The sequence below is a fragment of the Neolamprologus multifasciatus genome, chromosome 10 (genome assembly GCF_963576455.1).
Source record: "Neolamprologus multifasciatus chromosome 10, fNeoMul1.2, whole genome shotgun sequence".
Lineage (NCBI taxonomy): Eukaryota > Metazoa > Chordata > Actinopteri > Cichliformes > Cichlidae > Neolamprologus > Neolamprologus multifasciatus.
Genome location: NC_140448.1, coordinates 14,630,878 through 14,654,534, shown reverse-complemented (window position 1 = coordinate 14,654,534; position 23,657 = coordinate 14,630,878). Strand labels below are relative to the sequence as shown.

The following is a 23,657-nucleotide window of genomic DNA, read 5'->3' as shown; positions in this document are numbered from 1 at the left end:
AGCCTGAATGTTTGACTCCTACAATGAGTGGAGCTGGTGGATGTGTCTTTGTGTGTGTGTGGTAGCGGGGGGAAAAAGAATAAATCACTGCACATCTGTGTCTAATATCTGTCCCTATCATCACCTTCATCCTTCGAAGCATTTCTATCTCAGTGGGAGTCCCTCCATCTGAAGAACTTAATAGTTTAATAATGCCATAAACTTTGTAGTCCAGATCTTTTTTCCCTTCATATGTTGGTGCTGTTCTGGGTGCGGATGGTGTAGGCATTTATTAAAATCCTCATGGTATCATATATATACGTACACATACATGGAGCACCACTCTTGTACAGCCCATCTGATTTCCACAGCACAGTTGGGTCTTTCTCCATGAGCATCACAGTGAAAAATGGCAGCATTTACTTATGTTCCCATATGAATTCCATAAATGTGACAGCAGTTTATATGTTTAGACGACGACTGCAGAACATGCCCGGCAGATCGACTTAGTGAGTCATTACTAAGTGAACACATTTCATGTAAATACATCAAAGAGAAGCTCTGGTGGATTTTTATTTTGCCTGTAGGTCATAACGGAAGGATGTCATCATCTGATGACTCTTCTAGTGTCAAAAACCCGCCTCTGAACATTTCTTAGCACCACTGACGACCTTCATTTTTTTCTTGAAGCCTTGAAGCTGTAAATAACCAGATGATGCAAAATGTTAAAGCTGTTAACACAAGCAGAGAGTGTGGATTTTTGGCTTTATGGTAAAAACAAAATGCCCAAAAGCTTATTTGTGACAACACCCAAAAGTCTGAAGCTCTTTGGTTGTTTGTTTGAATCCAGGCTCGGGCCTTTCTGTGGTCTCATGCCTGTGTGGGTTATCTCCAGGAACTCTCAGGTACTCCGGCCTCCTCCCACATCCCAAATACATGCGTGCATTTAGGTCAATTGGTGATTCTAACTTGACCAGGATGGGTTCACCCTGGACAGGTCTCTGCATTTTGACTGAAATCAGCTCCAGCCCCCTCAGAGACCCCGAATTGCATAGATGGAAGAAGATGTATGGATTATGAACATAAATTAGCATTATTTGCTGACAAATGAATCCATTTTAAGAATATGTTCAGTTAGTTTACTATACCTGGTGCACGGATTGTTTCACCTCTGCAAAAATGAAACATAAGATGCTCCTGGATTTGGAAAACAACCATGAACGTTTGACACTCCCTTGGCCGCACCATGTTGCTTACCTCTTGATGAATACATGCACGTTGTAGCTTCTGCTGCCCCGCAGTAGAAATACTTTCTACTGAGCAGCTGCAGTTTTCGTCACGCTACACTAACTAATTAGACTACAAGCTCACGCTGTAGGTACCACTGTAGGAACAGCTAATAGGAGCAGAAAAATTCCTTGTGCACTTGCTTACCTGACAACCTAATTAGAGAAAATTTTCCCAGCTGACAATGGGACAGAGACAGAGGGTGAAAATAACAGGGAGGGGTTGATCGCAGCACTCGATACATTAATCATGCATGCCTGGGTTTTTTGGGCCACCAGCTTGGAGACCGTAGGGATGAGATGACTGCCTCTCTGTCTTCCCTAACAGCTATGGGTGCTACAGGGAGATGGATGTTCTGGACCTTGTGTGTGTGTTTCACCGCTCAGGAGAACAGTGAGTAGGCCTGTCTTAAGAAAAGATTGAATTATTGCTGCTTTAGTACACTGCAGCAGCTTCGAGTGTTTGAAGGATTTGCAAAGTTTCACGAATGTTTGCTGCGACTCTGTGATTCTTTGCATGGATATTGCTAAGGCAGAAGGTTCATTTCTTTCTCTAGTGTAAAAGGAGACGTGACATGAATAACCTAAAACCTTATGAGTATTTAGAAAGGAGCATTTAAGCTTTTCCAGACAGAAATGTAAGACTGTGGGCGACCTCTTGATGCATGCGTGGACTGTTCGCTGTATACACATGCACAAATTCATCAAATGAGATGATATTTATTTAGTACGAGCTACAGGGGCTTTATTCGTGTTAGTGCCGTTATTAATCAACTGCCTCTAAAGCGTGACCTTTTAATATTAATACAATACAGTATGTTTGACATTTTGAGTTTTAATGAAAGTCTCTCTTGAGGCCAGCATTTTCAGAACTTGTGATCTACGTAAAAACAACAAGAGAAATGACCAAACACATCCTAGTGAAGTGGCCTGTTGTTCTTCTCGTCCTGTGACGGATCTGGCTCAACCTCAGAGCTGTCAAGTTTAATTAACGACTACTGTGCTCGCTCAATTCCCACGCACACAAAAGGGCCCGGGGATGGCACAGAGGAGGAGGGAGGAGGTTCATTATTGCAGTAATGAAGGGGAGAGTGAGGCCTGGTGCTGTCTGCACATCAGCAGAAAAACAGCAGATGGGTGACGATAAAACAAGAAGAAATACCTGTGTGATGTCATAGGTATGGCTAGTCTCATTTGAATCTTTTCCCCCTCCTAGCTGCGCTCAGGGTAACCATGAGAGAATCCAGTCTGGAGGTGGCTCGAGGGGATTTTGTCGTCCTGCCCTGCTCCTTCTACACCTCCGCCTCCAACCACCTCTCCAGACTCAACATCATCTGGATGCTGACTCCCTTCTCCAGTCCAGAAGCCCCGATACAGGTGTGGCAATACATCTGTCAGGGTGATGCCTTGCAATTGCAGATTTTAGCATGGCTGTAGGTCATGGGGTGGGACAGGCGATCTGCTAATTAGAGGCTTGGCGGTTCGGTTCCCTGGCTGCTCCCCCGTGGGCAAGATACTGAAGAGAAATGTCTTCACACAGAAAGAGAAACCCTGTAGTGCGTCACATAGAAAGCACTTGAGAATGAGGCATGTTGTATAAAGCCTTTTGAGTGTCCAGGTAGAAAGGTGCTATATAAGTTCCAGTCCATTTATATTCTCTACATATCCTGTTGTGTTCGAGTAAAGTTTGTTTTAAATCAGTTTATTTCAAACATAAGGCACAGGGGCCAGAAGTGGCCCAGTAAACACTCCAATCTGGCCCACTGGATGGCTTTGGAAAATGTGAAACAGGGAATAAGTTTCACAGCTTTTCCTTCTGGCAAAGGTCTTCCCAGTGACCATTCATACTACACCACACACACACACACACACACACACACACACACACACACACACACACACACACACACACACACACACACACACACACACACACACACACACACACACACACACACACACACACACACACGCCAAATCCAAATTTTTAAAAGAGGACATTTTCTGTGAATTAACAAAAACTTTGTTTCATTGTTACAGGACAAACTGTGAAATGAGCTTCCAGAACTTTTTCTGCACATTTTCTACAATTTAAGCCTAAAGCGTCGATCTGACTGATTTTTTTTTCACTTACTGCAGCAGCATTTCTTATTGGGTAGAAAAACTGAGGCGTACCATTAAAACTGCAGTTATTTTCTTATATATCCCCAGGATTAAACGTGTAGCTAAACGTCTTTACACTTAAGATCAAAGTGTTTGTGGCCCACAATGTAAATGGACTTTGACATCCTTGTTTTAATTGATTGCCAGGTGATTGTGTACGATCACGGGCAGGTGATTGAAGACCCCTCCCTCATTGGCAGGGTGGGTTTCACAGGTAAAATGTAAGATGATCGTCTTTTCATAGATGAAACTTGATACTGAAGACAGATAAAAACATTATTTCATGTGCTCCTTCTGCAGGTCTTCCTCTGAGTGCAGATATCATGCTAAACGACACACGGGTCTCAGATGCTGGTATTTACCGCTGCATGGTTAACAACCCACCGGAGATTACAGATCCTGGCATCGGAGAGCTGGTGCTCAGTGTTCTGGGTAAGTTATTGTGTATGTGACACATTATGACCGTTTACCAAAGCAGGAATTGGTGATCCGTTTGTCTTTTTTTTTCTCTTTGATTCTGACTATGATATTTGTTGTTTTCCAAACAAAATCTGCCAAAACTGCTGCGGATTTATTTGTAATGCAAATACAGAGGAGCCAAACAGGTTAGGTTAATTAAAACATTTGAAGCCCTGCCGACAGCAATCATGGTGTGCTGGTCGTTTTTGTTTTTAGTTCAGACTCACACAATTTTCTAGATACAATCACGCGGCATAGGGGAGGTTTCCTAATGACTTTGGCGGCTCTGTGACTTTTCCTCCAATGAACAAGCTGCTGGGAAGATTTCTATAATATTTGGTAACACACATTCACACGGCTCTTAGGGTGAATTCTGCTATCTTAGTTGATAAACCGAGTTTGTCTCTGGTGTGAATCGGCTGATAAAGACATAATGTTGTTCAGTGCTTTGGTTGAAGCAGAGCGCATCCAATAAAGGAAAAATATTTTGAAACCTTATCAGATCTCATAATTTTGACAGAGAATTGCACAATCCCTGAAGGTTAAAACTGATTTGGGAGAGCTGCTATAATGTGAGTGTACTCATTACACTATTAGTTTGGTTTACACTGATAAAAGGTTTGTCTAAAGTAAATCCAGCAGTTCCCATGCTTTTGGGACAAAGGACGCATAATCTGAATAGAGGTGAAGCATATGCTTAGAAGCACTTTTGTTCTTGGAAGTCAAAATTTCAGCGTATCTCAAATTTTTGAGTTATCAGCCTTAATTTGCTCAAACTTCTAAGTCAAATTTTTAAGATAACTCAAACCTTTGAGACAATAACCTGAAATTCTGACCTATAAATAGCAACATTTTTTTTTTCAGTGGCAGAAATAAGCTTCTACAGAGCAGAGCCTGGCAGAGCATAACGAAGCACGAGCATGTTCTGTTGTTACAGCAACATTACTTGTTGTAACAATAAAACAAGACTATTTTTAAACTGTGTTGTCACATGTTGACATGACAACACAGTTGACCACAACCCCCAAAATATACACTGTCAACTTTAGCTGTAATACAGATAAAAAGCACAGATAATGTGAAATTTGGAATGCTATCCCAGAAGCATACATTGATAAATCCATTTATACAAGAGAGTTTAAATGTTATTCAGTCAGTGGTTTACCAGATAGTTTCATTTTTACAGACCATCTTTCAGCTTTGCTTCTAAAAGCCACCGGCTTAGAAGTTCAAATGTGGGTCGTCTCGGTTTGTATCACATCTTTTAAGAAATTCATCTGTGGGTCATGTATAGTGCCGCCTTCGCTGCCTGTGTGCCAGTGGGATGGAGACATCAATATGGGAGGAAGTGTCAGGCTGTCCTGCTTGGTGGCAGAGGGCATCCCCACTCCAGAGATCCGCTGGGATAAACTGAATCCAGATGAAATCTCCCTTCCCATCAACATGGAGAGTCAGTTACACACACACACACACACACACACACACACACACACACACGGATATGTATTAAACTTAAAATACCCCTTGAGTGGAATCAAAATAATCTTGTGATTATTTTAAAATAAATAAATAAATAAATAAATAAATAAAATAATCTTTATTTAGATCTTAAAGTCCAAAAAGAGTCAACTAAATGACCCTAAAATGACGCTCAGTAAATGTTTGAATTTAATAGTGCAAGTGAAATATGATGGATATTATAATTGACTCCATTATACTTCCGGCTATGACAAGCAGATTTAGTGCCTATTAAAAAGTATTTAACCACTTGGTGACTTTTTCACTTAAGGCAAAAACACACACACATGGGTCTGCTATAGAAAAAAAAAGGGGAAGGGGTATTAAAGTCATAAGTGTTTTAAAATGAAAGTGTATTTAGGACTGTTTAAATGAAAGAGAAATTTAGTATTGCACTTCTTAGAAAAACAAAATTGACTATTTAAAGAAAGAATGGGCTGAATTGGGGCATCATTAGCAAATATAACTTTAACTTTAGTCTCCAGTGTATGGGATTAGCTTTTTATTTCAGTTTTTCCCCACAGAAATAATTATGTCACTCAGCATGAGACCTGTGGCTAAAACACGAGTTTTACCAGATCTGGTACAAAAGAGCTTTTATCAAAGATCTTTGATTTAAAAAGAAAAAAAGAAAAACATATTTTCTATTTAAACACTTGAGTGGAAAGAAATGCCATCATCATGAAGGTTATTCTCCCACTAATGCATATCATTAACTCCTGCTTTGTGTTTTGTCCTGTTTTCTGTCTGGTGGTTTCCAAATGCTCACTTTCACTCACTCCCTCACTGGTTGGAGCAGATGGCTTCTCCTCCCTGAGCCTGGTTCTGCTGGAGGTCTCTTCCTATTAATAGGGAGCTCTTCTTACCCATTAGACTGCTGGGCTTCTCTCCCAATACTGTAGGGTTTTTTCTTTAAATGTAAAGTTCCTTGAGATAACTTTTGTTGCAAACAGGTGTTATATAAACCGAATTAAAGTGATTTTAATAACATAAAGTAGTCAAGTGCTCTTTAAAAAGAGCACTGATGTGTTCTTGCTTATTTTTTCTCAGGTTAAATACTCATACATGACACACGCTTTAGATATTAGCGTTCACACATGTGCAGGTGATCCTGAATGCTTTAAATTATTGTTTTTTGACAGTTTTTTCTACTCTTAGGAGGATATGATAAATATGACAACCTCGCAGCCACAGGTACTCGGTATAGTGGCCCCAACCCACCAGCTTGTCAGATCTTTTACTTCTGATGGGCAACCAATCAGGAGAAGGTTTCTTTGAAGTAGTGCGGAGATCCTCAAAGAGAGGGAAGCTCAGGTTGTCCTCTTCAGATGGTGGATGAAATAAAGCCATTTATAGGATCAATAAGGATTATTTTGAAACATGAATAATGCAAAGAGTTCAAGCTTAAAAATACATATTCCTGGAAATAAGCTTAATCCTCCACTTAAAAATAATTAAAGGAATACCTAGAAACACAACTGATCTCATTGGGGGAAAAAAATCATGCCGGATAGCTATATTGATGTGGACCGGGTAACAGAAGAAAGGATGCCACCTTGTTTGATGGAAATGAAAATTATTAACCTACGGAAGACTAAATTCAAAGACAAATTCAAAGGGATCTCCTCCCAGATCTGGACCAGGGCATCACTGAGCTCTGGACTGTCTGAACTGCACCCTGGCAGTGTCGGATGGACTGAAACATAATGTCCCAGAGGTGTTCTATTGGAGCCAGTCAATGATATCAATACCTTAATTCTCCAGGAACTGTCTGCATTTTCTCACTACGTGAAGTCAGGTTATTGTCAAACACCACAAGGAACCCAGGACCCACTGCACCAGCGTAGAGTCTGATAATCCAAGGATTTCATCCTGATATCTAATGGGTCAGGGTGCCGTTGCCTAGATGATCAGATCCTGGTACTGCTGATGGTTTAAGGACGGCCCTGTCCTACTCTCCTAGAGTAACTGCCTGTCTCCTCCATGCTCTTGAGACTGTGCTGGGAGACACAGCAAACCTTCTGTCAATGGCACATAGTAATGTGTTATCCTGGAGCAGTTGGCCCTTACCCTAGGGGTGAGTATTTCCTAATACTCACCCCAGCTTGTCTGACACCACCAACCACTAGTGAAAACAGTCAGAAAAAATGAGAAGGACAAAAATGTCAGAGTCCTCCACCATGTAAAACCATTCCTGTCTTGGTGGTTGTCTTATTGTTGGCCTTCAATGCCCCTGTTGTTATTGTCATTAACAGCAAAGCAGCTGAAACCGATTAACAACCCCCTCTGATACTTAACTCACCACATCTATATCTCAGAAAGTTTAACTGCCTTAACGCTATATTCTGATTAAAAAGTGTTCCTTTTTAATTTTTTAGCCATTGTATAACGCTGGAAGTAAGTTTAATATATATTAAGCATGAGATTTGTAAGACAGCGCAATCACCGTCATACTCGTCTTCCTCTCTCTAAGGTGAACTGTCAGGCTCCGTTCAAATTGTCAACGTGTCCTCTCAGACCTCCGGGCTGTACCGATGCTCCGCCACTAACACCCTGGGAACAGAGAACTGCTACATCAACTTATCCATCTACAGCAGTAAGATCCTCTTTGTGCACCCATAACCCTCTGCCAGTTTTTATGCCCTGTGATAAAATGTTCTTGTATTTCTACCCAGCCCCAGACAGTCCCTCTGGTGTACTGCAGGGTGTGCTGCTGACCTTGTCTATGTGCCTGCTGTTGCTGGCTTTGCTGGTGCTCGTTCTGTGGCTCCATCACACAGGGCAGGATGGGAGGTTGAGGAAGGGGAGAGGAGACAAGGATGAGTTTTATAACGAGATACGGTACACGCCGTCCCTGATGAAACGCTCTTTTGTTTGATTTCTCAAACACTTTCAGGACTTTTTAATGTATCCATGTAAAAGATGTCTGCAGCCCAGACCAGTGTTCCCTGAATGTCACTCCACAGCTGTAAAGCATCAGAAACTTTGAAATTGAAAGTGGAATAAATGTTCTGAAAGGTGTGATAGCAATGCGTCTCATTTATGCTCATTTCCTCCAAACCAGCTTTTAAAGGTAACCATCAATGATCCCCTCAGCTTTAACCAAAGACAAAAAACTGCACTCAAAGTCAAGTCACCATCTTTCATGTAAGTTTTTCCTGTTTTTGGTCATAATTCTGAGCTAAGCTCTTACCTGGCTTCTGCTTCACATGGACCTCGCGAACAAGAGTGGAATCATCTAACTTCTCAATAAAACAAATACCTACATTTCCCTGAAAGCGTCAGGCGAGAATATTTATGCACATTATCAGAGTCGATAAATTTAGGTTGCCAATGGGAAATGTCATTGGGTTTTCAATCCAACTCTTCCTTGTAAATCTCTTGAGAAAACCAAGCATTTCCCTTGGACGCGAGGTTGAACTGCTCAGTGTAAGAGGACAGTGACACTGCAATGCTTTTAGAGCATTTTTTGAATGAATAACTCAGGATTCGAAATGGGTGGTTGTGACTAACATTTAGTTCCTGCCAAATTTCTTCAGTTAAACGTGTGAGAAACTTGTGTTTAGCGAACACATTAAACTACGAACTGGTGACTCCACTGCCCCCCACCCGTGTCTTCATACTGTGAGAATATGGAGCAAGCTTATTATTATGTAAGGTCGCTAAGCTGTGAGCAAGCCCACCAATAGTAGCAGCGTTTACACACCTTAAAAGAGGAACAGCAGAGCTGTCAATCACAGTTTGGACACGCCCACAGTACAAGGCAGAGGCCTTAAAAAGTTTGGACAACTGACAGCAGACACATTAAAAATATATATATATTTACCCCAGTTTTGCCTCTTCTTTGGCTTTTGAATATTTTGAGCAGCCACACACTGGCCACTTTATTAGGTATGCCTCACTAGTATTGGGTTGGGATCCTTTTACCTTCAGTGCTGCCTCAAATCAGAAGGTGCTGTAAACATTCCTCAGAGATTTTGGTCGATGGTGACATTACATCAGGACATAATTCCAGCAGATTTGTTGGCTGCATATCCATGATATGAATCTCCTGTTTCACCACATGCCAAAGGTGCTCCACTGGATTGAGATCTGGTGACTGTGGCAGCTGTTTAAGTACAGTGCCATAGTGCTGGAAGCACTGTGGTCAAAAAGGGATGAGCATGCACCGCAGCAATGCTTAATTGGTACCAAGTGTGCAAGAAAATATCCCCCACACCCCTCCACCACCATGCTGAACATGATGCTATCATGTTGTTTACACCAAATCCATTTTCCTTTGACCTCAACAAGGCAGCTTTGCCCAGAAATCTGCTGCTTACTGGATAGTTTTTCTTTTTTGGACCATTTTCTGTAAACCGTAGAGATGGCCATGCAGTAACTCAGTAACTGGGGTGAGTATTTCCTAATACTCACCCCAGCTTGTCTGACACCACCAACCACGCCAGGTTCAAAGTCACTTAAATCACCTTTCTTTCTCTTTTTGACGCTCGGTTTGAATTTTCGGAGGTCGTCTTGACCATGTCTCCATGCCTGAATTGCTACCACGCGGTTGGCCAATTAGACATTTGTGTTAACGAGAAGTTAAACAGATTACCCAATGAAGTGGACAGGTGAGCGTACAGTTTAATTAAACCCGAGTGCCCGCTCAGTGGTGCTGTATTTACTGTAGCATAAGGCTTTAAGCTGCTAGGACAAAGACTGAAAATCCCCCAGACAAAAACAACAGCAAAAAACAGACCAACAGGACAAATGCCAGAAAATAAAAATCACACAGCAGTTAATTTGCAAACAAAGACAAAAACCTTTAATTTAAATAGGAGGGGGAAAAAAAAATCACATAAAAAAAAAAAAACTGTACAGAACATTTAACATCGACTTAAAGTTCTTAAATAAAAGACCCCGCCCCTCCAAAAGTAACTAAAAATAACAAAACTATAACAAAGTGGGATGGTGTATGATACATTTTTGTGCAAAAGAAGTATGAACCAATTCTTCCCAAACTGCACATCTTGATGTGGAGAGGGCGCCTCTCTCCACTCAGGTGTCTTTCTACAGGTAAACACGAGAGTCCCTCCCCTAAACATCAGCATAGTGTCTTTGATGTAAAAGGACCCCCCCCCCCCCAAAAAAAAATCCAATAATAAAATAGATTTATATTTTAAATATATTTATATACCAAACATGCTGTACAGAACATCAGAGATTAAGAAATCCCTTTTTTTGGACACTCACATCTGTCTGTCAACTTGTGCTTCCCCGACTCCAACTAAAAGGAAAAAAAAAGCAAAACTGAACAAAAGTCGAGCTCCCTGTCACTTAGAAATAAAATAAATGAGAAAAGAAAAAACAGAAAACAGCACTGATCAGAAAAGTTTCTGTTTTTCCTGAGTTGTGGGAGTTTCTAATGCAGTTTGAGATGGAAGCCGACACACTTTTACCTGTTTCTTCACAGCCACTTGAAAAAAAGGAGAAAACCCCCAAAAACTAAGATTAAAAGAAAAGGGGGGGGGGCTGCTGAGCTTTATCTTGTAAAAAGCTGCGCAGAAAAAAAAATTGTCTTTAACAGAACATCTCTTAAAAGAGGGACTAAAAGGGAGCATCTATTGTAAGTCTTCCTGCAGAAGCAGTCAGTTCCTTTCCCAGTATACACCCTGAGAACACTGGCCTCCATCCAACTTTCCAGCAGGGAAGGGGGAAAAAAACAAAAACAAAAAAAACCCAAAACCCAAACAAATCATTTATGAGGAAAAAACAGCATATGGCGATTCATGCTATGGCACGAGGTCGTTTAAGAATTCTTCACCCAGTGCGAAGAGCCGGAAACCGTCGGGGACAAAGCCAGTGGACCCGGGGAAGCTTCTGGGGCTAAAACTTTTGACAGAACTGCAAGTTTTTCTTTTCTTTTTTGTTTTATGAAACTCTCCCATTTTTCTGCTTTTCACAGTGGTAAAAAAAATAAATAAAGGTGTGGGAAAAGAAGCAAACTTAAAGCGATTTCAGGAACACTTCCAGTTATGTTCCACACTTAAAAATAACCAAAAAGAGCCGTCGGTGAGATGGTGCAAACGTGACAACACCAAACAAACTGAGGGGAGGGGGTGGGAGGGTAGACAGAAGGCAGATTTCCAACTCAATATATCAACACACCATATAGACAAACCCCGTTAAAGACATCTGTAAGACATTAATTAATCAAATAAATATTCCACCTTTGCTTTCAGTATTTATTCAGCTTTTGTTTATTTCCAACTAAAACGCTGGATTTAACTGTTGTAGAAACAGCAGTAGTAGTGGGTATTATAGTAGTAGTAGCAGGAGATGCAGAAGCAGTAGTATAGTAACAGAAAGGCCCAGACTGCAGGCAAAGAGCACACTGGGGATACGCTGATGTATCAGCCAATCACATGGTCGGTTAACCAGTGGCAGTGGCTAATGGTTGTCGGTAGTGTCACATCAACAGCATGATGGAGGAGGAGGAGGACTTAAAATAGTTACATAATGAAGACGTCTTTTGTTTCCCTGGTGCAAAAGGAGGATAAGTAACTTAAAAAAACAAAAGAAAAACAAGCAGCTAAAAATATATATGGGTATCAGACAAACTGTTATTTTAGACATCAGTGCATCCCTAGCAAACACAGCTCTCCTCACAAAGCAGCCTGGACCCCGGCTATTCAGAAAGCCATGAGCTGATTGGATCTGATCAGGGAGGACATTAGTGATCAGTAATCCAAAGAAAACAAACTCAGTGCACATTCGACACCGAGGGATTCGTGAAGATTCAAGTAAAAAACAAAAAATAGAAGACATTCCACTCACCAAAGCAAAAAAAAAAAAAAAGAGGATTAAAAAAAAAAAGTTCCTTACACTCCCAGTTTGTGAATTTGTGATCAACACAATTTTTCACAGATTTGACTCGTCCTCTGTTTGATCCTGATTAATGGAAACCAGCTCTGTCTGAAGTTCTCCAGGTTGCTAGTCAGATACAGGACTCCATGATGTCCAAGCCTACATACGCTGTAAACTAGCAGTAAAAGCACCACATGTCAGCTGGGCTGGAAGGGAGTGTTTTTTTGTTTTGGGGGGGGGGGGGTTCCCTGAAACTTGCTCCGAGACAGAACTGTTGATATAGTCAGGCACCTCTGCAGGAAAATGGGCCAGAGTACGAGAATAATGTTTTCTTGTTTCATTTTCTTCTTCTTCCTCATATAATATGTGTATTTGTGCAGGGGAAAAGAAGTGGAGGCTCCTGAAATTAGCCAATATGTCATGTGAAATATTGTTTGATGCACAACTGTCCGGCGAGGATGGTTACATGTGGGGGGGAAAACAAAAACAAGGCTTATTGTGGTCTCCACGCGTCCTTTAGTTGCACGTACAGCAATGTACTGGTCCTTTTTCTTTTTTGGATTTATTATGAGGCCCCCCAAACAAACAGAAAAAAACCTAATGCTGCTGCAGACGTCAAGTTAGAGATTGTCCTCTAGTCTCCAGTATAGAAAAATAAACAAACCTCAAGCAAAATATCCCTTATAATTTGCACTGGCCTGTCACTACTTTTACAACCAAATGGTTGGCTGTAGAGACAGCGAGTGCTCAGTCAGGAAAAGAAAAAAATGTAAAATTAAAAATGAGTACATCATCAGGTCTTACGAGTTGTGATGAAAGCTGACTTTGGAATAAACAGGTTGGCTAAAATGATTTCATGGTCTGACGTGCATCAGCTCAGCATGCTATGTTTAGCTCTCTCTTGACTAACAAGAAGAGTGATGTGTATATTCCCAGATCCACGCAGAGTGCCATCAGAGGACTTCCAAACTGTGGCTGCGCTGAGTTAGTTCAACAACAGTTCATGGAATGAGTCCCAAAGGCTGGAATGAGTCCGGACTGGACCGGTCCACATTCGACTGCGGTGTGCTTTCACTGTAGAAACTGTCAATAGTGCAGACTCAGCGCAGGTGATCAAGTAAAGGCAGCTCTGTGGATTCCTCTCTGGGAGTAGGAGGGTCCGGGGATGGATCTGTCGTCTGAGTGGCTCCCAGAGGATCTTGCGTTAGACCGGCCTCTTGTAGGGATGCAGGAAGAGCAGGCTGAAAGAGACAGATTGATAATAAGGAGACGATTAAGTGCGTTTATCAACAGCACAACCAACAAGGCAGGCAAAGAAAAGCCCACTGCTTCATATTCACAGCTGAACAAAACAAAATGATTCAACGTGCTGTCAAAATCTGTATCATCGAGGTCCAAACAAAAGCAAATCAAGTCATTCACACAGGTACAGGTACAAAAAGGACGTCCCACTGAGGAATCTGGATCATGATCTGAGAAAGCATGCCATATTTATAAACCACTTCCTGTTTGAATTACTGAACAACAACAAGCCACTCACTGCATATGTGCATCTGTTCAAATGAGCTTAATGCAATATCTCAGTAGGTGTGACTATCGTCTGCTGTCTGCTTACCGTCTACTGTAAAGACATCATGTAAGCAGAAATATAACTAAAGATTTACTTCATTACTGATCAATCTATCAGTTCTGTTGTCTCAGAACTCTTCAGACATTTGGTCTGGTAAAATATCCCCAAACACTCTAAAAAATGCCCTGAGTGGGTTTGAAGAGACATTAAAATATTTTAAAGAACAATTTTTGGGGGTTAACAAAAGCAAGACTCAAATCTAGGAAGCAGTAACCATAGAAACACAGCATATTCTTCTTAAACTCCTCTTTTCCATTTTGTCCATGTGCCTGATTATTTACTTTAGCATATTGCGAATACTCAGTTGTAAGCAACTCTACAAAAAACACTGATCTGATAAAACAGAATGGTCTGAGTGGATTTACTAACAACAGGAGGGCTATATTTGCTGGATTTGTTTGATTAATAGAGAAAGAGTCAGGTGATTTATGAGTCAGAGTGAACTGAGCGTGAGTATCTGTATTTCTGGATCTTTTTAAAGAACTGAACAACTATGGACAGTCTCCTTACCTGTGTGCGTATGGTCTGTAATGGTGCTCCTTCCCCCTCTGTTGCAGCTGGTCCATTAAAGCCCTTCCTCCCTGAAAAACTCCACTTGCTAAAGTGGCTCTCATAGTGTAGTCCGCTGCCCGGGCCAAGGCCAGCCCGCTGGCCCGCTCTGTGCCCCGAGCTCTCCAGGAGACTTGCTGGGCAGAAGCGCTCCGGGCCTGGCAGAGGTGGAGGAGCCACTGAGCTGCTGAAGGAGAGCTGGGAGCTGGACAGCTGCTGGCCCAGGAGACCCTGGATGGAGGATGTACGCTGCAGGGATGAGAGAAGTCCTGCCTCCATTCTGCCCTCTGACTGGCTGAGCAGAGCTAATGGGAGAGGCTGAGGGTGGTGATGCCAGCTCTGGGTTGGACCAACAGGGTTGTCTGTGCCTGAAGTGTAAGAAAAAAAGCACTTTTAACTCGTAAAAATAAAATACTTGCAATACATTTTATCTTCATGTGACCATAACAAGCTAACAAAAACACCTCCATTTCTGTTTCGGTTCTTACCCATCGAGGGCTGGACAGTGGTGATGTGTGGCTGTGGAAGGCTGGAGGCTGGTGTACTCTGGGTGGTGTGAACAGCTGGGTTGGTGGAGATGGAGGTGGAGCCGCCTCCACAGTCTGAGTCTTCTATGTTCCCCCCGCTGTTGCAGCCAGCCCCACACCCTTTCTGTAACCTGCAGGGAGACATATGTTACAGTTATGTTTACCCTCTCTTAAAGCTCATGTGTACATTTATTTAAGCAAAGAATTTGCACCTGTCCCAGCTGCTGATGAGCCAGGTGTAAATGTTGTGTGGGCTGACTGGTCCTCCCCACACAGAGCGGAGCTGGCTGTGTTCCCCAGCATAAGAGGTTGTGAGGGGGGACACGTAGATGGGGTAGCCAATGGGCTGGTCGCACGAGGAGTTAATCATATTCCTCAGTGCTTGTTTGGCATTTTGAATGCTTCCTCGTTCGGGGTTACGGTTGCGCAGGAAAACCAGCTCCTGCTGCTGCCCCGCCCACAACCCACGCACACACTCTCTGTTCACCTATGGAGGGCAGAAAAAAGAGAGATGAGGATCTGACAATCCAGACCTGTGATGACTCAGAGACAACAAGACAAAAAAAGAAGTGCTAAACGTAACAAGCTGCGACCTTGATAACTCTGAAGCTGAGGAATCTCTTGTTAAGCATGATGATCTTGTACTCGTCACTGCCGTCATCCATGATGTGGCGCAGTGCCAGGAGTGAAGGCATGTTTGCTAGAATAGCGCTTCGCCACACGGGGTCACCCTCGTGCGATATCAACATCTTTTCCTCATTGGCAGTGATGGCGTCAAACAGGACCATAGGATCCTCGTACTCATCTGGAGATGTAAAGTGATCCTGGAAGAAACAGATTATACAAACAGTCTCACTTCACTATCAAAAAAAAGAGTAAATATTGGCACTCCAGCACTAGTTTTCTTCTCTGGTACCTGGTGCAGTTTGAGTGACATCCGCACTCCTGGTGCTACGACCCGATTCAGCAGGTCCATATCCGCAAACACCCACTCGTCACGAGGAGATGTGATGCGGAAGTCTCCCTTGAAGAGTGCATGAAGGCCATAGAGAAACGGTTCCAAGCTGTCAAACAAACAAAACAACAATAAATCTGCCATATTCTTAGCATATATATGCATGGCATCAGCAACAGTGACAGACATGGTTGTGCGGCCTGGTGAACTTACCTTGCTGACATGCTGTGTGAGGCCGTGCCCAAGGCTCTTCTTCCCAGGATACAGAGGCCAAAACAGAGGTTGACAAGTGGAGAATCTCTTTCGCAAGTCACCGGCTAAAACACAGTGAAGCACGAATAAATTGTGCAATGTTGTACATTTAATGCCTTCTGTATTTCTGTTATTAAACATTTCACTTGTTTGTAATGATGAAAAAAGTATCCTAATGACAGAAATAAAGTGGAAGACAACAGATGTCATTTCGAAAAATGCGACCAAATAGCATCTTCTTGTGCACATGAAAGCAAGATATACTTTATATAGTTTAAATGTTGAGGAGGAGTCTTACTGTTTGGCGCCTGCTGTTGCAGTACTGAATCCAGTCCAGGTAAACCATGCAGAATGAGGACGGGGTGATGCCAGACGCTCTGTGATCATAGTCCTCGTCAATGTTCAGGTTGAAGGTGGGGTCACTGTCCACGTAGTTTGATCCGAGACAAGGTCGTAAAGCCTCCTGAATTGTTTCATTGGTCAGCCACTCTTCCAGCTTAGAAGATCGACTCACATAGTAGATGATGCTCTATTGGACGCAACAAATACATAATCCAAAATACTAGTTACGCTAGGAAAACATTTTTATAGACAGCTTTAAATCCACATCAAGGATTACAAGTATGTGCATATTTTAGCTTCATATCTTAGCTTCTAAATTTCTATGACTTGCTCTTCATCACAGAAGTAAAACAGCCTCGAGTGAACTAAAGTAAACAAAACCAACTGCAATAAAATGCCAAAAAGCATGATGTGAGAACAGAGTAAAAACAGCTCCTGAACATTGGCTCACCTTGACGTAGTATGTGATGAGGATCTTACGAAGGTCAAATACTTGCAACATGGAGGCAGCATTGTTGTCGCTGATGCTGTAGCCTTCGAGCACGTACTTTGTAGCAGCCACCTCCCAGGCCAGCCAGCGCTGTCCAAAGGCAGCATTGAATGACAACATGTGAGGCAGGTGACCTGGTTCACAGCAGCAGCAGCCTTCATCCTCCTCCACCCCCTCTGTGATTGCTTCTACCTCCCTCTGCTGACAGTAGGTACCTGGAAAGATGTGAAACATAAGGATTAGCTGCTCTATTAAAGGGCTCCAACAGATGACACTGACACAATCTGCCTGGAAAACACAACTTCAAAAAAATATATATCTGCATAATATATTTAAAACTTTTATGGACAGAGTTTCTGCGTGTGTTGTAATTGGCTGACGGTTTTGGCTTGAGTGACCTCAGGATCTTGTCTTTGTTCTTGGTTTGTTTGGCTTAGTCAGCCTGTGACCTCCAGCTTGGTCTAAGGCAGTTTGCAGCTGCGAGGAAAATTAGCACCTCCAAGTCTGAGGTCAAAAGTGTGTCTTCACTCAATTCAATTTTATTCATACTGCGCCAAATCAGAACAACAGTCATCTAAAGGTGCTTTATACTGTAAGGTAAAGACTGTACAATAACACAAAGGAGATCCTCCACATGTGGGATGAGTTGCTGCTCTAAGTGGAGGAGTTTAAGTATCTCTGGGTCTTATTCATGAGTCAGGAGGAGTGGAGCAAGAGATTGACAGAGTGGCACAGTATCTGTACTTGATGCTGCACTGGTCTGTTGTGGTAGAGGTATCAATTATCTCTAGCTACTCCAGCTCCCATAAGGTCACAAGCTCTGGGTAGTGACTGAAAGAACAAGATCATTGATACAAGTGGTGGAAATTAGCTTCTCTGAAGGGTGGCTGCTCTCTCCCACAGTGATAGGGTGATAGAGTTCAGAGCAGAGCCACTAACTCCTCCACATTTGAGGTAGTTTGATGGATCTGACTAGAATGCCTCCTACGTGAGGTGTTCTGGGGCATGTAGCCCTGGGGCAAACCCAGTACACCCCGGAGAGATTATAGCTCTCCATTAATTCGGGAACGCCTCAGTTTCTGCCCGGGTGAGCTGTAGGAGGTCGCTGGGGAAAGGGAAATGTTGATATCGCTGCTTAAACTGCTACCCCTTGCAGAAAATGTATCTTGTGTTAAAAGGTGACCTTTTTTGTTTTCTAAAATTACGCTGGTAAGAGGTGCTGTACCATAGGTTTCATGTCAACACATGACACTCTTCAGCTAATTTGGACTGACTTTAATGAGTTTTAAAATCAATAAAATCTTGGTGAGGTTTTTAAGAGTCATCAATTAGGCTAACATGTGTCACACAGGGTATAACCAATAAGAGATGTTATGCTTATTTAAGGCAAAACACCACCTAATTATATGATGTGGTGTCCAAATGCCAATAGGTCTCCAATAGGTCAAAGCATTTCTGAGATACGACGAATCCAGTGACAGTGTGATCATATTCTTTAAACGGTTTAAAAGCTGTGTGCATAAAGAGAGCTCCAAACACATTATAATGAAACTTGGTGAAATGACTGTCAAAGTCAGAGTGTCAAATTTAATAATCTTTTACCCTACAGCTCTAGCAGCTGTCACAGACTCCAGCAGGAGAGAAACAAGAGGAACGATATGATTAAGAACAGGTAGAAACACTTCACTGCCCACACATTCAGTGCTTGGCCTTGAATAATTTTACTCAGCTAAAAAATAAAAAAAGATTAAACTTAACCAAAAAAATCATCAGTTTTAAGGTCGTATCATTATAGATCATAAAGCCCCGCTTTGCCAAGTGACAACCTCTTCAGAGGCTGACGCACAACTTTCTTTTTTTTGAATCCTCAATGACCTTCAAATAAACCGACAGATGTGAAACTGATCTCTTTTAAGAATAAAAATATGCTGTAAGAACTTAAACACAAAGTAATCTTCAAAATATGAAGGTGAAGTGGCTTTAGACGACTTTTCAATCTCTCCCCCTCATTCCTCTGCAATCAAGCCTTCATTTTCCACGGAGATTTCATACTTAATGGCAGACATAATTGCACAGGGTACGAATTTCATCGTCAATCGTGCAATTTTTCTATCGGCATGAAATAATGTGACAACATTTACATTTATTTAACATTTACTTTATGACAAGTTAAATTGAGAAACTTCTACGTCTGCTGCCACCTAAAGCTTTATATTCCAGGGAAATTAGTGCCATCAGAAACCTCTTTTTAACTACTGATCAACTTACAGCACCACATCCCCATAATAAGTACTTTTTCACAACATTTGACTGATGTCCAAGTCACAACAAGATGGTAAACAACTAAAAACTACATTACTATTTTATGAGCTCTAAACATCGCATGCTGCTGACCTCTGAACTCTAGACCCCTCAGCTGGAAGGTCACAAGACCGTTGCCGATTTCGATGATGTGGACCAGAGCGTTGAGGTAGTCTGACGCGAGGATGAAGCAGTCGCCCGTGCTGTAGTTCCCCCAGCGGCCGAGCAGTAAGTCTCCACAGAGGCTGTGCTGCAGAGAGCGGGTCAGGTGCTCGTAGAAAATTGAGTTCAAATTGTTGTCATCAGCACCTTAATGATAAAAAACAGACTGTCACCTTCATTTCAGAACAAAAAAATCGATAAGCATCGACAGGAGGGAACACTGTGGCATACCTGGGTTGCGGTCTAACTGGGTGGCAAGTCTAGTATTGGAATGATCGACCCTCTTGGTGCTGTAAACAGGACAAATTAGGATTAAAACCAAATAGATTTAATTTATATTAAGAGTGTAAGAATACAGTTTCACATTTGCAAAGGTTATTTAACCAAACACATACTTGTAGTCGCGCTCCCAGAATTTAACGGGCCTGGTGTATGAGGTGACAAATACAGCACTGCCAAGGACAGGATTGAGAGGTGTGGAGAAGATGGCAGAAAAGACAGCTTGGACAAAAAGAACAGCAGAGTCTGAAATAGCAAGAGTTAAGGACATGTCACCAAAAACCCCAAAGCAAAACAAAAATCTCCACTGAATAACTTCACTGACACTTAGACTATCAAAATAAAGAATACAGCACAAAATAACAATAACCTCTGTGCAGTAATGCAAAACAATTCAATAATCTTGCAACATAAAATACCTTTGTCACATCTTAAAGCTACAATTTGCCCTCTTATACTCTATCAACCTTAAATTTGGCACTGGTGTATTCCTACTATCACAAAATCAAGCTGAATAAGGATACGGGGCACAGCAAAGGGCTGAGCAAAGGCATGAAAGGCTGAGCCCCAAGTGATCTGCCAGGGGGCAATGTAGGTCAGCACGAAACGCAGCTTGTACAGCAGGTCCCACATCTGAAAACATTCAAACATTCATCATTATCAACTCACACACACACGCAGGTAAAAATAGTATTCATATTTGCTACAGAAATAAGACGATTAAGACTATTTGTGGGCAGGAAGCTGTTTCTAAAGTAGAACAAAATCATTTGTGACGAAAAAATGCTACAAATATGAAATGTTTTCTAACCTTGCTGAAGAGAATGGACATGAAGTAGTAATCGATTAAGAAGGTCTCTGAGAAGTGTGGATAGTCGTAGTGGAAGAAGAGTGTGGTGAAGCACAGTGTGACGTACTGCTGCGATGGGGTACAGAAGGACGAACGCAGCAGCTTCATTCCAGCTACCGAGATAAAGAAAGCTCGGCTACTGGAGGGTTCGAGGAAGAGAGAGGGGGGAAAGAAAGAAGAAAAAAATCAACACATGCTAACATATGGTTACAACAACAGAGTAAGAAATGAAATGATTATTGAACACCAGATGCTAGTGATTGCGTGTACTTGCTACAGTTTAACCCCTTTCTTTAGAGTTTGCAGAGAGCTGTGCATAATTTTACAGTGATGTGAAAAGAAAGGTTTTCACAACACTTTATACAGTCCCGTGAAAAACTAAATCCACCTTTAATTCCTAGAGAATTAAGAGTGTAAGTAGCCGCAAGATGCTGCTAATAAAAAGTTCATTAAGTGATCATCAGCCAGTGTGACCTTAGCCAAAAGTGAGTTGCTGCAACAGAACAATAATTCCAATCACAGCAGCAAATCTACACAAAATGTGTGAAAAAGAAAAAAATTAAGATGCTGCAATGGCCCCAAAAAAGTCCAGACATTAACCTAACTGAAATGCTGTGATGGGACCTTAAAGGAGCTGTGCACAAAGAAAAGTGCACAAAACTGAATGAACTGAAGCTTTAAAAGCTACTGAATCATCAGTTTTTTTACACAACTGCAAAGACTGCTGTAAAAATCTTCACTGTGGTTTTCACACTCATTTTTTGAAAATGACAAAAACAAACTACTACTTCTTCAAAGAAAAGAAAATCACAGGTAACATACAATATACTACTACACTGTTTAATGAAATAAAACCTGACAAATTTCTCTTGATGTTCACATTTTTAAATCACCCGTTTCAAGAGTTCAATTCAATTCGAATGGATGTATATAGTGCCAAATCACAACAACTGTCCCCACAAGAAACTTTATACTGTAGGGAAAGGGGGTACAATATTAGAGAAAACACCAACTATTAAAAGACCAGAAGAAAAAAAAAAATCAGGCTCAGGGAGGGGCAGCTGCCACCACCGGTTGGGGATGATGGGAAAAAGAAGACAGCAGTGGGAGATGGGACATAAGGCACACATGGGAGAGTTCAACACATCCAGCAGACAGCACATGTCCACAGGGAGCAGAGATAAAGAACAGTATAACCCTCGCATTTAAAATATTAACAGAACCAGGACGAGGAAATGCTTACTAGATGTCCAGCTCTTTGTGATTCTGGCCCACTGTTCGAGCTTCGGTGGTTAGGGAGTTCAGCACTACAGCTGGGTAGATAAAATATTTCTCCACACACTGAAGCCACGCGTACAGCTTCTCAAACCACATCAACTGAGCAGCATCTGGGTCAGACAGAAAGAAAAAATATGTTACAAATGTGGAGTAATTCACAAACTGCAGATATCACACCACAGCTGTGAAGACCAAAAAAAAAAGAAGAGAGTTTTAAAAGAGGTTCAATACACTAATTAGCCACAACAATAAAACCACTGACAGATGACATGAATAAAACTGATCTGATCATCACTGCAGGATTGTGAGATCAGTGTTACTCACTTGGGATTCATGTGGATGTTTCTGGATTGTAACGATACTCCCAGAAACACCCATCCTCCTCCAGCAGGCTTATATGCTCTACCACACTGCAAAAATGCTTTGAAATTGCCTGAAGAATTCAATAAAGAGACGAGGCCTGGCCACTAAATTTCAAAAATCAAGCCTAAACTGGCCCACAGGAACTATCACTGTCACCATCTCAGTGCCAGACACCCCAAGGCTCCAATGTCCATGTTCTGATGAATCAGAGCTATTCTAGTAGCACAAGGGGAATCTATTCAATATTAAGCAGATGCTTTTAAAGTTGTGGCTGACTAGCACCATTAAAAACATTGCAAAAAACGTCTGTAAAATATTTCAAGATAAACTCAAGAAGACATGACAGTAATTTGATCATTTTAAACAACTTCTAACACAAAAATCTTGAGATAAAATAACTGATTTATTTTTAGTGTTGAGTGTATATATTACTTAATATATTAATGATATTCAAATCATATTCAAAATATGCAGCTGACTGTCGTTTAAAAATAGTTATGTATTGTCTGGTGAAGCAGCTTATGAAGCTTGCCGGGAGTGTTTTCTCAAGAGCATTTTCAGCTGGAGATCTTACTTTTTTGTAATTAGAACAACTTATAACATTTCAGTTCCCAAAGCCTGTTATACTATATATGTATTTCTAGATGTTGTTATTTTTCTGTGCATGTGAATGAAGATAAAAGATGCAATCAGACACCCACCTCGGACCTCAAACTGACTATACTCTTTGGAGCGGAGCAAAGGGTGAGCCAGGCAGAACCATGGCAGCTGTTTGCGGAGCTGAGGCAGGAGATAGTGTGTAATGAAGCCAACAACTCCAGCCAGGATGTATAAGACAACGCTAAGAGCAGGCTGCGGAGCAAGAGCAAAAAGAGGAACATTTTAATTAAGTCTATATACAAAAATGATGCGAGTGTAAGGTCATGAATACTGCTCCAACTAACTTGAAGAGCGATGAAAACTGTGCTGGCACTGATGGCAAAGGTAATCACAGCCATGAGGGGACAGATGACAAGGTCCGAATGAAGAATCTCTTTCTATAAATAGACAGATTGATTTTAAAACTAATTAAATCATTACATAAAAATTTAACTGCAGGCTGGTGAGCAACAGTAGTTACCACAGAGTTGCGTAGCTTATCAGGAAGAGGGTCCTTGATTTCCACAGGGGGTTCTTCTGGGTTTCGGTTCTCCAGTTCTGGGAATAATTTAGACCGGACCAGTGACCTGATGTTACGGGTAAAAAGCATAAAAGAAAGAGTTACAAGAAATACCACAGAAAGATAAAATCTATCATCAAAGTCTTCACAGATGATCAAGACAGCAGCAGTGTCTCTTGGCCATTAGCATCATTTTATGTCTTGGATTGTAGCTAACTTTGTAAAACACACAAACTACACTTTAGACTTGCTATCCATCTTGCTAT

The 23,657-nt window shown here is 41.6% G+C and overlaps 2 protein-coding genes across 3 annotated transcripts in view; one reads left to right on the top strand and one right to left on the bottom strand.

Moving 5' to 3' along the window:
* Positions 1–1,362: 1,362 nt before the first annotated feature.
* Positions 1,363–10,554, top strand: LOC146509833 (immunoglobulin superfamily member 11). Of its 2 annotated transcripts, XM_085173667.1 has the most exons (7): positions 1,371–1,659; positions 2,482–2,642; positions 3,576–3,642; positions 3,729–3,860; positions 5,182–5,337; positions 7,879–8,001; positions 8,081–10,554. In XM_085173667.1, exons 1-7 carry the CDS (start codon positions 1,566–1,568, stop codon positions 8,281–8,283), a joined length of 936 nt encoding a protein of 311 aa, XP_085029793.1. In that variant the 5' UTR covers positions 1,371–1,565; the 3' UTR covers positions 8,284–10,554. The 2 variants fall into 2 exon arrangements, with proteins under 2 accessions (XP_085029794.1, XP_085029793.1); XM_085173668.1 differs by lacking the exon at positions 3,576–3,642 and having other exon boundaries at positions 1,363–1,659.
* A 943-nt stretch (positions 10,555–11,497) lies between these two features.
* Positions 11,498–23,657, bottom strand: part of LOC146509832 (pecanex-like protein 3) — a 29,220-nt gene continuing 17,060 nt past the window's right edge. Inside the window, 18 exon segments of the mRNA XM_085173662.1 lie at positions 11,498–13,495; positions 14,395–14,801; positions 14,922–15,091; positions 15,173–15,447; positions 15,554–15,784; positions 15,877–16,024; positions 16,129–16,232; positions 16,466–16,696; positions 16,961–17,214; positions 19,394–19,609; positions 19,694–19,752; positions 19,858–19,987; positions 20,266–20,374; positions 20,553–20,730; positions 21,835–21,979; positions 22,934–23,084; positions 23,177–23,269; positions 23,353–23,458. Coding sequence (XP_085029788.1) covers positions 13,355–13,495; positions 14,395–14,801; positions 14,922–15,091; positions 15,173–15,447; positions 15,554–15,784; positions 15,877–16,024; positions 16,129–16,232; positions 16,466–16,696; positions 16,961–17,214; positions 19,394–19,609; positions 19,694–19,752; positions 19,858–19,987; positions 20,266–20,374; positions 20,553–20,730; positions 21,835–21,979; positions 22,934–23,084; positions 23,177–23,269; positions 23,353–23,458 — 3,148 coding nt within the window. The 3' untranslated portion in view covers positions 11,498–13,354.